Raw genomic sequence first — 12,193 nt, forward strand, 5'->3', positions numbered from 1 at the left:
TTGCAGAGACAAAAGTCCCGGTATGCTGAGCTTGATTTCGAGGTAACTATCAATCATATCTACTAGAGTTGTCCGATAATTACTTTTTTATACTGATATGTTCAAAAAAAAAAAAATCGGAAACCGATATCAAACCGGATTTAACCAGTGCTTCAACTATTAATCGATTAATTCGATTGGAACAAAAACCTTCGAATTAAATTTTGCTGCTTCGTTTACGGTACTTAGTGGCATTGTAATGGTTTGTTTTGAAAGTGTTTGCATTTACTTGTATTGATTTGGGTGGATACAGTGCCCTCAAGTGGCAGCAGTGAATATGACATTACTCATTTAACGTGGCTGAATCCAGCTGTTAAGGCCAACATAAAGTTATGAGTTTTAGTTTGAGCTGGGACTGCAGCTATCGATTATTTTAGTAGTCAATTAATCAATCAGTTAGTTCGAATAATCGAGTAATCGTATTAGGAACAAGGAAGGCTTGCTAAGACTACCCTTTGAAAAAAATAGCATTAAAATGCAAATACAAAATAAAGTTCCCAAGTGTTTCTTCAATTATTTAAAAATAAAGTACCTGAGCATAGCCTCAAACGGTATGAAAATAAATAAATGAGGATCTAAGTACAACAAGAGAACAATTGGCTAACTTTCATAGCAAAAGTCAGATAGCTCAAATGCTATAAAATGCTAATGTTTTTTTACAATGCTCTTAATAAATCATTCAAATACATATCCACACAAAAAAACTGCTAACTATGCCTATAAACTAAATTACGTATGCATGAAAAAACATATTAGCTCAAACAAAAACTTACCTTACATTGGTCTTAACAGGGAGCAGCTGGATTCAGTTGAATGAGTATGATATGATGAGTAATCGATAGCTGCAGCCCTAGACTTAATATGCTGTGCTAAGCTGTACTCGAATGTGAACTGTACTCAAATAGCATCTTTATGATTATAAACTATTATTTAACTATTCTTCATTTATTTTTATAGAAAATAATGCACACAAAGAAACGTCACCAGAACATGTTCCAGGACCTGAACAGGAAGTTACATCATGCTGATAAAGATAGAGAATCGCCCGCCTCTGATAGCAAGGTAAGGCATTATCCACTCTACCGTATTTTTCGGACTATAAGTCACACCTGTGTATAAGTCGCACTAGGCTAAAAATGCCAAAAAAAAGAGGGAACAAAATATTAACACTTTATTTGACAGTAGCGTCATAAAACTGTCATAAGACCGTCATAAATATGACATGACACTATCATGACCATTAATGATTGCCTATGTCACTTTTGAATAAACTGGTTGTAAATGGAGTTAGCAACAAAATTTGCCACTTAATGACATCTGTCATACGTAGAGGTCGACAGATAAGGGATTTTCAAATGCTGATACCGATACCTGAAAAAAATTTCAGTCGATTGCCGATGTGCAAAGCCAATTTTGTAAGCCGATATTTGAGGCCGTTTTTTTTTAAAAGTACTGAACGTAGATTATGAAAGGATTTTTTTTTTTAATTGCTTCAACACCTTCAAATTTACAATGATGACCAGAAACTTAAAGGATTAATTTGGTCTAGTGTTACCACACCAACGAAAGCAACACTTCTTTTTATGATTATACATACTCACAAGAACAGTACATTATTTTCGAGTAATTAAACACACCAGGACGTCACAACGAGATGTAAATGAGTGAGAGTTTACGAGGACGCTCGCCATGCTAAAGCTAATGCTAACGCGAATGCTATGCTAACACTACGAGTTACATTTAGAGTGTAAGGATTACTAAGTCAACATGTTGAAAAACTAAAGCAACGTTGCATATTCGCTCCCAAAAAAATTCTGACAATATTTACAAAATAGGCAAGCCTTAAGCTTCCTGGAGCATGCTCCTTCTGGGGTCCTACCGTCAGTCAGAGGCAACCACAGTTGCCCATAGGGATGCCTGATCAAAATCTTTTTTTATCAGCTTTTTTTTTTTTTTTTTTTTTTTTTGGTTAATCGGCCGATGTTGGGGAAAAAAGTGATAGGGTTTCATATATTAATTTCGAGTTATGACGTGACTCGCTGCAAAATTGACCCAAAAGGTTGCCATTCGTTTGTGCTACGTTTGCGCGAGTTGTCGGAACACCCCTCTGTTATTGAGAGAGTTGGTACGATTCACCAGGCACGACGGAGTCGCAGCGATTAACGTCATCACTTGAAATTAATATCTCAATATCTATAAAATGATAGCAGCACAAAGGAAACTTTTTACAAACGTAGCATAAACGATTGACATCATTTTTAGCCATTTTTAACCAAAATGGGGGGCTGGTTGACCTGAGATTGCCCTATAAAACAATTGTTAATATCTCAAAAACGATAGCACAAACCTAGCACAAACGATTGACACAATTTTTAGTCATGCTAATCAAAACGGGGGGCTTGTTGGCCTTAGCTTAACATACAAAAGGATTGTTAATATCTAAAAAAACGATAGCACAAACAATAATTTTTATATACATTTGTGTCTGATGGGGTGCAACGTTACAAAGCTGTTGTTTTATTTTATCAGAGACAAACAACAGACATTGTGGCTTAAAGTAATAACCAATAAAATTGAGAAAAACAGGCTAAATAGGCATGCTAACATGACATGCTAAAGTTACTCTGATAACTACAGCTAAAGTCTGAAAAGTGTGAATAAAACAAATATATGTCACATGAGTCACAGGCACAGCCAAACTATGCAAAAGTGTGACTTATAGTCCAGAAAAATATATACATGTGATCAAATTTTTTAAAGTTCAGATCAAATTAGAAAAATATGATAAAAATATCATACCAGAGGCAAGGTGAATGACATTATTAGAGATGAGTTTGGTGGTTAAAAATTTTCAAAATGACCCTAAAACCACAAAAGATTTGTACTGAGTTAACAGAGGTCATTTGAATTAAAAGGATGCATTTTCTTCCTTGCTTCCTACAGTCTGTGAGATGGAGCGTATCATCAGCAGGAAGTGACAAAACGAACCACAGCGTGAGTGTTTTTAATATAACCTCACCATTTCAAATCAACCACCTATAGTCAGGACACACTTGCCTCAAGGAGGAATAGTTTCCTCATTATTTGACAATGGCCTCTAATGAAATGAAGCTCATTTCACTTTGATTAGACTAGATAATGAGCGATACCACCGCTTTACTAATTGTCGTCCTTTTTGTTCTCATCAGGACAAACAGCAGGGTCCTTTGGAGAGGCCTTGGGAAGGAGTACGAGGCTTACCGCAGCAGTCTCCTCCCGCGTGGGTGCGCAAAGACTTGGAACCTCTCGCTGCCTCGCCACTGGAGCTGCATTCCGTGGAGTGGGAGAAGAGCAGCACCTCTATCCCCATGGTGGGTCAGGACATCATTGACCTGCAGACAGAGGTCTGAGGGCAAAGGGCTAGCAAGCAAGGCCTTATTTTACCTCGGTTACCTGTTGGGACTTGTGCTCCTGTATTGGTAAATACGGGAAATCAAGACAGTTAGTCGGTCCGAGAATCTATGTCTTCAAATCCTCAGCCAAGAGTGGAAGATTAAGTTGGAGTATTATTGTCAAAAAGGGGTGGTGGAGAGTTCTCCGGTCCACACGGACTAGAACTCGCTGTGGTTCCATTAATGTTCGCTTGAACCTGGAAGTCAGATGACGTTGCTAATGATGTGTTGCTTTTGACCGTCAGCTCAACTTCAGAGACAAACTAAACAATATCACAAGGTTTATTGTTCCTGCTTTTTGGGAGGAATAAGATTAAGAACTTCTGGCTACAGCCAAATTCCTTTCCGACTAGAACAAAAGAGAGCAAAAGCAAGCGTTTCCTATTTGGTGTTTGCTAGGCACAGATTTTTTTGATCCTATTATATTGTTTGGAATCAGTTTAGAGTTTTATTTCGATATTATTACCTGTTTTTGGTTATACAGTGATCCCTCGCTACTAAGCGCCCTGAGTCCATTGCGGAATTTTTTTCAATTAAAACATAAATAACAATAGATGAGCTGTCCCGATCCGATCACGTAGTCTCACTCTTGCTCCTGCTGCTTTTCTTCTTCTTAGTTAAAGGGAACTGCGGATTGAAAAACTTGTTGTTCTTAAAAGATAAACGTTATTAGGGCTGTTAATTACAGCTTAAAAATTGATTAATCGCAATTAATCGCAATTCAAACCATCTATAAAATACGCCATATTTTTCTGTAAATTATTGTTGGAATGGAAAGATAAGACACAAGACGGATATATACATTCAACATACGGTACATAAGGACTGTATTTGTTTATTATAACAAAAAATCAACAAGATGGCATTAACATTCTTAACAATCTGTTAAAGCGATCCATGGATAGAAAGACTTGTAGTTCTTAAAAGATAAATAGTACAAGTTATAGAAATTTTATATTAAAACCCCTCTTAATGTTTTCATTTTAATAAAATTTGTAAAATTTTCAATCAAAAAATAAACTAGTAGCCCGCCATTGTTGATGTCAATAATTACTTACACAATGCTCATGGGTGCTGAAGCCTATAAAATCAGTCGCACCCAAGCGCCAGCAGAGGGCGGCAAAACTCCACAAAACACAATTAACATGTGGGCATTTCACTGTACTGTCATTTAAATCTGTCTGAGTGGGGCATGTGCGTTAATTGCGTCAAATATTTTAACGTGATTAATTAAAAAAATTAATTACCGCCCGTTAACGCGATAATTTTGACAGCCCTAGTTATTATTAGTTAAAATCATTTGATATCAAAACATCTCTTGACGTTTTCATTTTTATGCAATTTGTAAAATTAGTTTGTTAATAGGTCGCCATTGTGGTCGACGTCACATGGTTACTCTAGCGACATAAACGTCATCTGTTCAGCCCTTTCAAATTGAACTCGAGAAGAACGTTACTAAGCATGACAGCACTGTCGATATTTCACAAAACGAGCAGCAAACTCAAAATGAACAGGAAAGACGGGATGAGACGAGACGAGAGTAGGACAAAACCGTGCTACAAAATGTGCTACAATGGCGAAACGTCCTACAAGAGGCGATTTTGACACCCAAAATACTACCGTGCGCGTTCAGCTTGTTTTGTTTAGATGCTTACAAGCAGAACATACTAAATATGCCTTGAGAAAATACTTTGTAGTAATATCAAATAAGGGCGGTTTAAATACGCCACGTGACTAATGTGGTCAACATATCAACAATCTGCTTTTAGAGCTACAACTAGAAAACACAATGCTCGGAAGTATGAGAGGGAAACACACGCAAAAAGTATTTTCAGGCAATAAAAAACTCAATAAAAACACAAATAGTAAGTACTTGCCGCTTTTAACCGATGTGCGAATGTGTTGGACGTCTCGCCACGTAAAAACCCAAGGCATGCAACGATCGAGAATATAAACTGTCAAATAGCAGCAAGTTAATATCTCGGCAACATGCCTAGGATCAGTTTAAAGACACTTCTAATGAGCTGGAATTAGATGTGGACAATCTGAACAACTGAAGATATGACAAAATCATGCCAGTTGTCATAGCTCCCAGTCCAGGCCAACGACAACATCACCCTGAGCGTCCATTGCGCGCATAAAACATGGTGCCCTTTGTATGTCAAAACGTACTAAATATTATAGATTTTTAATCAATAGCAATTATTTAATGAGTTTCTAATAACACATTTCATTAAAAGAGAACAATTGTGGCTTATTATAGCCTACAAAAAGTCCGAGGTTCCCTTTAATGTTAACAATGATTGACAGATGTTTAGGTTTGATCTTGCCAGAGAAGCTTGGAAACCGAAACTTCAAAGCACCGCATGTGTCAATCATCGTTTAGCTTGTTAAACACTTGCTGTGGCAACTCAAAGCACCGCATGTGTCAATCATCGTTTAGCTTGTTAAACACTTGCTGTGGCAACTCATTGTGTGTAGGTGAGCAGCGTGAGCGAATTTGAGTGGACTCACTCAATGAAATATTTAATAAAGACAAGCGTTTTTCGACGTTATTGTTTAAAAATAATTCGGTGGGACAGTAACATGTTTAAAACTTATCATAATTATTACATTTGAAGTGGTTAAAAACCTTTTATTTAAAATATATATATATATACATATATATATATATATATATATACACACCTAAAAGTTTTTTTTACTTTGGGGAAAAAGGGTGAAAAAACAATATACTATATGTATTTCTTTCCAATGCTAAATCTAAATAAATACATTGGATACACACACACACAAAAAAAATCCCCCCCCACCCAAATTTTTGGGGGGAATTATTTTTTGCAATTTTTTGCAGAAAAAAAAAAATCCCCCAAAATTTATTTTTCAAATTTTTTTTTTTTTTTTTTTTTTTTTTCCAAAAAAACAATTTTTTTCCCAAAAAAAACAATTTTTGGGGGGGTGGGGGGTGCTACTTCGCCATTTTTCACTTATCGTGGCGGGTTCTGGTCCCCATGAACCGCAAAAAACGAGGGATCACTGTACTTTACTTACTCTGTTAAATTCCTACGATAAAAGTCAACAGTTTAGCTTTGTTTTATTTGCCTGTGACCTACGACATGAGTTGGAAGAAAAGTGGAACACATCTGTAATGTGTTGCGATCCAGTATTCTCTGCATTGGGACAAACCTACTGAGTGGTGATGGAGGTGCTTATGAGCGCCCGCGAATGTTATCCTCATTTTGCCTCGATACCAAAACACCAGCGCCGCAACACAGACTCTGAACACGGAGCGGTACACTGCGGGAAACGCTGGGTGTGCGTTTGAAGAAAAAATGCGGATCTGAAGGTCGGGAAGACCTTTCATCATCACCCATTTGTTTCTCAGCCTTGCAGGACTCTTTGGACAAAGCTGAGGCTCCTGGCACTGTTGTGACAGCGCAGTCTCAGGGCGTCGAGCCTTCAACACATTTGTGTTTTAAAACCATCAGCGTGAAGCGGTGCAATATGATGGGCGCTTGATGCTCAAGCAGGACTGATACCGTATTAGGATTTAAACAGTTTTTCTTACTGACGATTCCGATCTTTTATACCATCTTCATATTTACTGAGCATATAGACGCTTTATTGTATAACAAATCTGTATTAGTAATTCAAGGAATTTATCGACTAGAGATTTGTTAGCATAAGACTCCATATTTGGAGGTGTCTGTGACAGGTAGATCATTGTACTTCTATAAAAGCAAACGGTGTATAGAACGGATGAATTATCTCTAACAATGTGCTTCAGGATATTTGTTATTACTCTCCACTGTGTCGCGACGAGTAATGGAACCTCACGTCTTCTGTAAAAGTGTTTATGACAACCTCGTCACTAGTTGTCGGTAATTGTTACCTGCCAATTCTATTTTCACTTTGATCCCTCGCTTTGTATTACTCTCGGTCCGATTCATACCTCAACAGAATTGTAATCTCTTGTCACGACTTGTTTTTTTTAATGTTTTACCCCTTCCCGTAAATGTACGTTTTTCACAGCACAAAATGAATGTGAATGATTTCTAATTAAAAAATATATATATATTACTTGAATGGTGTGTGTCTTACTTGAATTATTTATTCATATTCGGCAATGTTTATTCTGGTTTGGGGGCCTGCACGGGTGGGAAATGTACCATGTCAACATTAGAAGAGATAGTGTTGTTTTCGTCAAGGATGACAGTAACGAAAGTATTTCGTCAACGAACACTTTTTTTCATGACAATGACGAGACTATAACGAGCTAAAAACGTATTTTGGGAGACTAAAACTGAAGGGAATAGCATCTTTTCCCATAGTTACCCTTTGACTGTTTGTATTACTCTAACACACCCAATATAAAATAAATAGTATTTAAAGTGCGTACGACAGGATAAAAAAAAGTCTTAAATAGCATTATTATGTGAATTAGAATCATATTTTGAGAAGATTTGACTATATACAACAATTTGGCAAAGCGCAGATGACTAGAAATTTGTTTTTTAATTCATTTGCTCCCAAAAACGTATAAATACGTTCTATTTCAGTGTCCTAAAGCCGTATTCATACATCTTTTACGTTTTTATTCATAAGAGACATCTCCGGGTTCTGATTCAACTGAGCTCCAAAGCACAAAGCTGAAAATCCATTTTAAAGCAATGAAACTGGCCACTGGAGGGCAGTAGCGCATTTGGTAAGACCCGCAACCTGATTCAACGGCAACGAACGGCCGGTGCGCCGGCGGAAGGATGCCAGGCGGCGGACGACCGAGCAGAACGACCGGGACCACCATTGCAGCGGACGATGTCGTTGAGTCCGTGCTGCTCGCCGAGCAGACCCCGCAGAGACTAAAAAAAAAATCCATCTTTATGAGACAGGCAACGATTAGGGAAGAGTTAACCCGGCTGTCGCGGCCACAGCAGCGTCATCTCAGTTAGTTATGTGTAAATAAATAGTTACTTTGCTATGAAAAGCTCTATTTGTCTTGTTGTTTATGTTATTTTGTAAAAGGAAAACATTATTCAGATGTTTGGGATGTACCTATAGCAATAAAAAGTCAAAGTTATGTTTGAAAAGTATGCTTTCACAAAAAGCTCAATTTCTGTTTTTCATCAGAAATTGGAAAATTGCTCATACCAAGCTATTTTCTAATGTTGATTTCTAAAGAATGGAAAAAGATATGAACTTTTTTTTCCTCCTGAAAGAAGAGGGTCTAATCTTTCTTTTGGTGGGTTCCATGTTTATATAGCAATAGAACAGATTTTTCTGTGGGCCTTGCAAAATCAGTCAAAATCCAGTAAAACGACCGGGAGCAAAGGGCCTTGCTCCGGTGAAAATGGCTGGGACTGAATGAGTTAATTTGCTGTCTAGCCACACCTACCATTATAGGGCTCTAGCGTCCCCAACAGGAGGATGACGTTGGCAGGGTCATGGTTTGATGGTCATGATCTGATTTACGATTCAGCCCATTGAGGGGGAATTACTCAGAACGAGGAAAATGTGACGAAGAGAGTTACAAAATGTCATTGTTTCAGTCTCTCTACTCCAATCTTTTTACAGAATATTCTTTTTATCGAAGTTTTTGTCCCCAATAGATAAATACGGTGGGGCAAATAAGTATTTAGTCAACCACCAATTGTGTAAGTTGTCCTACTTGAAAAGATTAGAGAGGCCTGTAATTGTGAACATGGGTAAACCCCAACCATGAGAGACAGAATGTGGGGGAAAAAAACTGAAAATCAAAAAATTGTTTGATTTTGAAAGAAATTATTTCCAAATTAGAGTGGAAAATAATTATTCGGTCACCTACAAACAAGCAAAATTTCTGGCCTTCAAAGAGGTCTAACTTCTTCTAACGAGGTCTAACGAGGCTCCACTCATTACCTGTATTAGTGGCACCTGTTTTAACTCATTATCGGTAAAAAAGACACCTGTCCACAACCTCAGTCAGTCACACTCCAAACTCCACTATGGCCAAGACCAGAGAGCTGTCGAAGGACACCAGAGACAAAAATGTAGACCTGCACCAGGCTGGGAAGACTGAATCTGTGATAGGTAAAACGCTTGGTGTAAAGAAATCAACTGTGGGAGCAATTATTAGAAAATAGAAGACATACAAGACCACTGATGATCTCCCTCAATCTGGGGCTCCATGCAAGATCTCACCCCGTAGCGTCAAAATAATAACAAGAACGGTGAGCAAAAAACCCAGAACCACACGGGGGGACCTAGTGAAGGACCTACAGAGAGCTGGGACCACAGTAACAAAGGCTACTATCAGTAACACAATGCGCCGCCAGGGACTCAAATCCTGCACTGACAGACGTGTCCCCCTGCTGAAGCCAGTACACATCCAGGCCCGTCTGCGGTTCGGTAGAGAGCATTTGGATGATCCAGAAGAGGAGTGGGAGAATGTGTTATGGTCTGATGAAACCAAAATAGAACTTTTTGGTAGAAACACAGGTTCTCGTGTTTGGAGGAGAAAGAATGCTGAATTGCATCCGAAGAACACCATACCCACTTTGAAGCATGGGGGTGGAAACATCATGCTTTGGGGCTGTCTTTCTGCAAAGGGACCAGGATGACTGATCTGTGTAAAGGAAAGAATGAATGGGTCCATGTATTGAGAGATTTTGAGTGAAAATCTCCTTCCATCAGCAAGGGCATTGAAGATGAGACATGGCTGGGTCATTCAGCATGACAATGATCCCAAAAACACACAGCCAGCGCAACAAAGGAGTGGCTTCCTGAGAAGCATTTCAAGGTCCTGGAGTGGCCTAGCCAGTCTCCAGATCTCAACGCTGTAGAAAATCTGTGGAGGGAGTTGAAAGTTCGTGTTGCCCAACGACAGCCCCAAAACATCACTGCTTTAGAGGAGATCTTCATGGAGGAATGGGCCAAAATACCAGCAACAGTGTGTGAAAAGCTTGTGAAGAGTTACAGAAAACGTTTGGCCTCTGTTATTGCCAACAAAGGGTACATAACAAAGTATTGAGATGAACTTTTGGTATTGACCAAATACTTATTTTCCACCATGATTTGCAAATAAATTCTTTAAAATCAAACAATGTGCTTCAACTGAAGAACTGAAGATTGAGGTTTTTAGCAACAAACACTCTAAGTGGGTCTGGCGTGCTACGAAAGATACGCATGCTGAAAAGCACCTCATACCCACTGTGAAGTATGGGGGTGGGTCAGTGATGCTGTGGGGTTGTTTCGCTTCCAAAGGCCCTGGGAACCTTGTTAGGGTGCATGGCATCATGAATGCTTTGAAATCCCAGGACATTTTAAATGAAAATCTGTTGCCCTCTGCCCGAAAGCTGAAGATGGGTCGTCACTGGGTCTTATAGCAAGACAATGACCCTAAAAATATGGCCAAATCTACACAGGAATGGTTCACCAGACACAAAATCAAGCTCCCCCCACGGCCATCCCAGTCCCCAGACCTTGTTTTGTTGGCAAAAGGGGGTTTTACAAAGTATTAACACCAGGGGTGCTAATAATTGTGACACACATTATTTGATGTCAAATAATTTTGTCTTTATGTGGGATTTTTTCCCCACTGAATGAATGCACTTGTATTGAAGGTTGGATTTTTCTCTTTTTTTCCCATTAAGGTCCCATATTATTTGAATTAAAAAAAAAATATTAGAAGCTAAAAAACACATCTTTTTCAGGGGTGCCAATAATTATGGAGGGCACTGTAAGTTTATGGGTGCGGGGATTGAGTATAGTGCCAAAGAAGATATTTTGTTGAAGCACAGAAATACTGATTATTAATGTGTATTCTTTTTAACAGCCATATTAAAGCCTCTGGCAACATTTCTCTAAATATAGTCATGATTTGTTAGTTCCAAAAAAAGCAAGCTCTTAAGTTGATCAAAGAGCAACTGTCTTCTGTTCTATTTCCATGCTTCTCAAGGAGGCAAATCATTAGCCAAAAAAAACTATATCTACGGTCCTAGATAACATTGGAAGATAACTACATTTGACAGCAACCTGCATTGAAGTCTGCTTGGTGTGCACCATTATTACTGCAATATTTTTAGCTAAATTCATCCGCCGTTTCGTTTCAGCCGTATTTGCAATTACACGTTTACGTCCTTAGGAATAGATCAAGAAATTTTAAAAAAGCAGCCATTGCTCGTAGTGTGTATGGGTCATGGACAAGCACTGAGGATTCTGACGGTCCTGTGCAATTTATGTTGAACTAAATTGGCTATATAGCCTAGCAAATAGCAAATTTTGCTCTCAGGGTTGTGTTTATTATGTTTTGAACAGGTTTTGCATGTCATGGCATAGACTTCATAACCTATTGACCTGACACTCGTCATTCCTTGCGTCACGCTTTACCATAGGGGGCCGAGTTTCATTTCGTAATAGTCAGCTAAAGACGGCACACGCTCATGTCTGATTTAAGCTTGCAGTTTTAAAGAACTACGAAAGCTGTACCACATACAAATAGGGCGGATTGTATCAGGAGTGATTTGTTCGAGGATTCAAGGTAAATATTATATTTTTCATACCATGCATGCATTTTGAAACGTTGTGAAAAAAAATCAATGGGAGAATGGGAACCGCTATGGCATTGGCGTCATTCTTTGTCATTCTGAATGTAAAATAGATGAGTAACTGCCCGTTTTTTTGCTCTTTTAACAAAGAATCGAGACAGTTTTACGTCCATATCTACAAAGAATTCAGTGATTGAAGCA

At 38.4% G+C, this 12,193-nt stretch overlaps 1 protein-coding gene across 6 annotated transcripts in view; it reads left to right on the forward strand.

Moving 5' to 3' along the window:
* Window positions 1-6,115, forward strand: part of LOC130910999 (adhesion G protein-coupled receptor B1-like) — a 30,525-nt gene extending 24,410 nt beyond the window's left edge. For 5 of the 6 annotated variants that reach the window (XM_057828701.1, XM_057828702.1, XM_057828703.1 and 2 more), the window contains 4 exons: window positions 7-42; window positions 997-1,101; window positions 2,983-3,033; window positions 3,228-6,115. In XM_057828701.1, the coding sequence (XP_057684684.1) occupies window positions 7-42; window positions 997-1,101; window positions 2,983-3,033; window positions 3,228-3,428 (393 nt within the window). In that variant the 3' untranslated portion in view covers window positions 3,429-6,115. The remainder of the gene's footprint in view (window positions 1-6; window positions 43-996; window positions 1,102-2,982; window positions 3,034-3,227) is intronic. The other variant, XM_057828704.1, reaches the window with a different exon arrangement.
* Window positions 6,116-12,193: the final 6,078 nt, after the last annotated feature.

The sequence above is a fragment of the Corythoichthys intestinalis genome, chromosome 22 (assembly GCF_030265065.1).
Source record: "Corythoichthys intestinalis isolate RoL2023-P3 chromosome 22, ASM3026506v1, whole genome shotgun sequence".
In the NCBI taxonomy this organism is placed as follows: Eukaryota; Metazoa; Chordata; class Actinopteri; order Syngnathiformes; family Syngnathidae; genus Corythoichthys; species Corythoichthys intestinalis.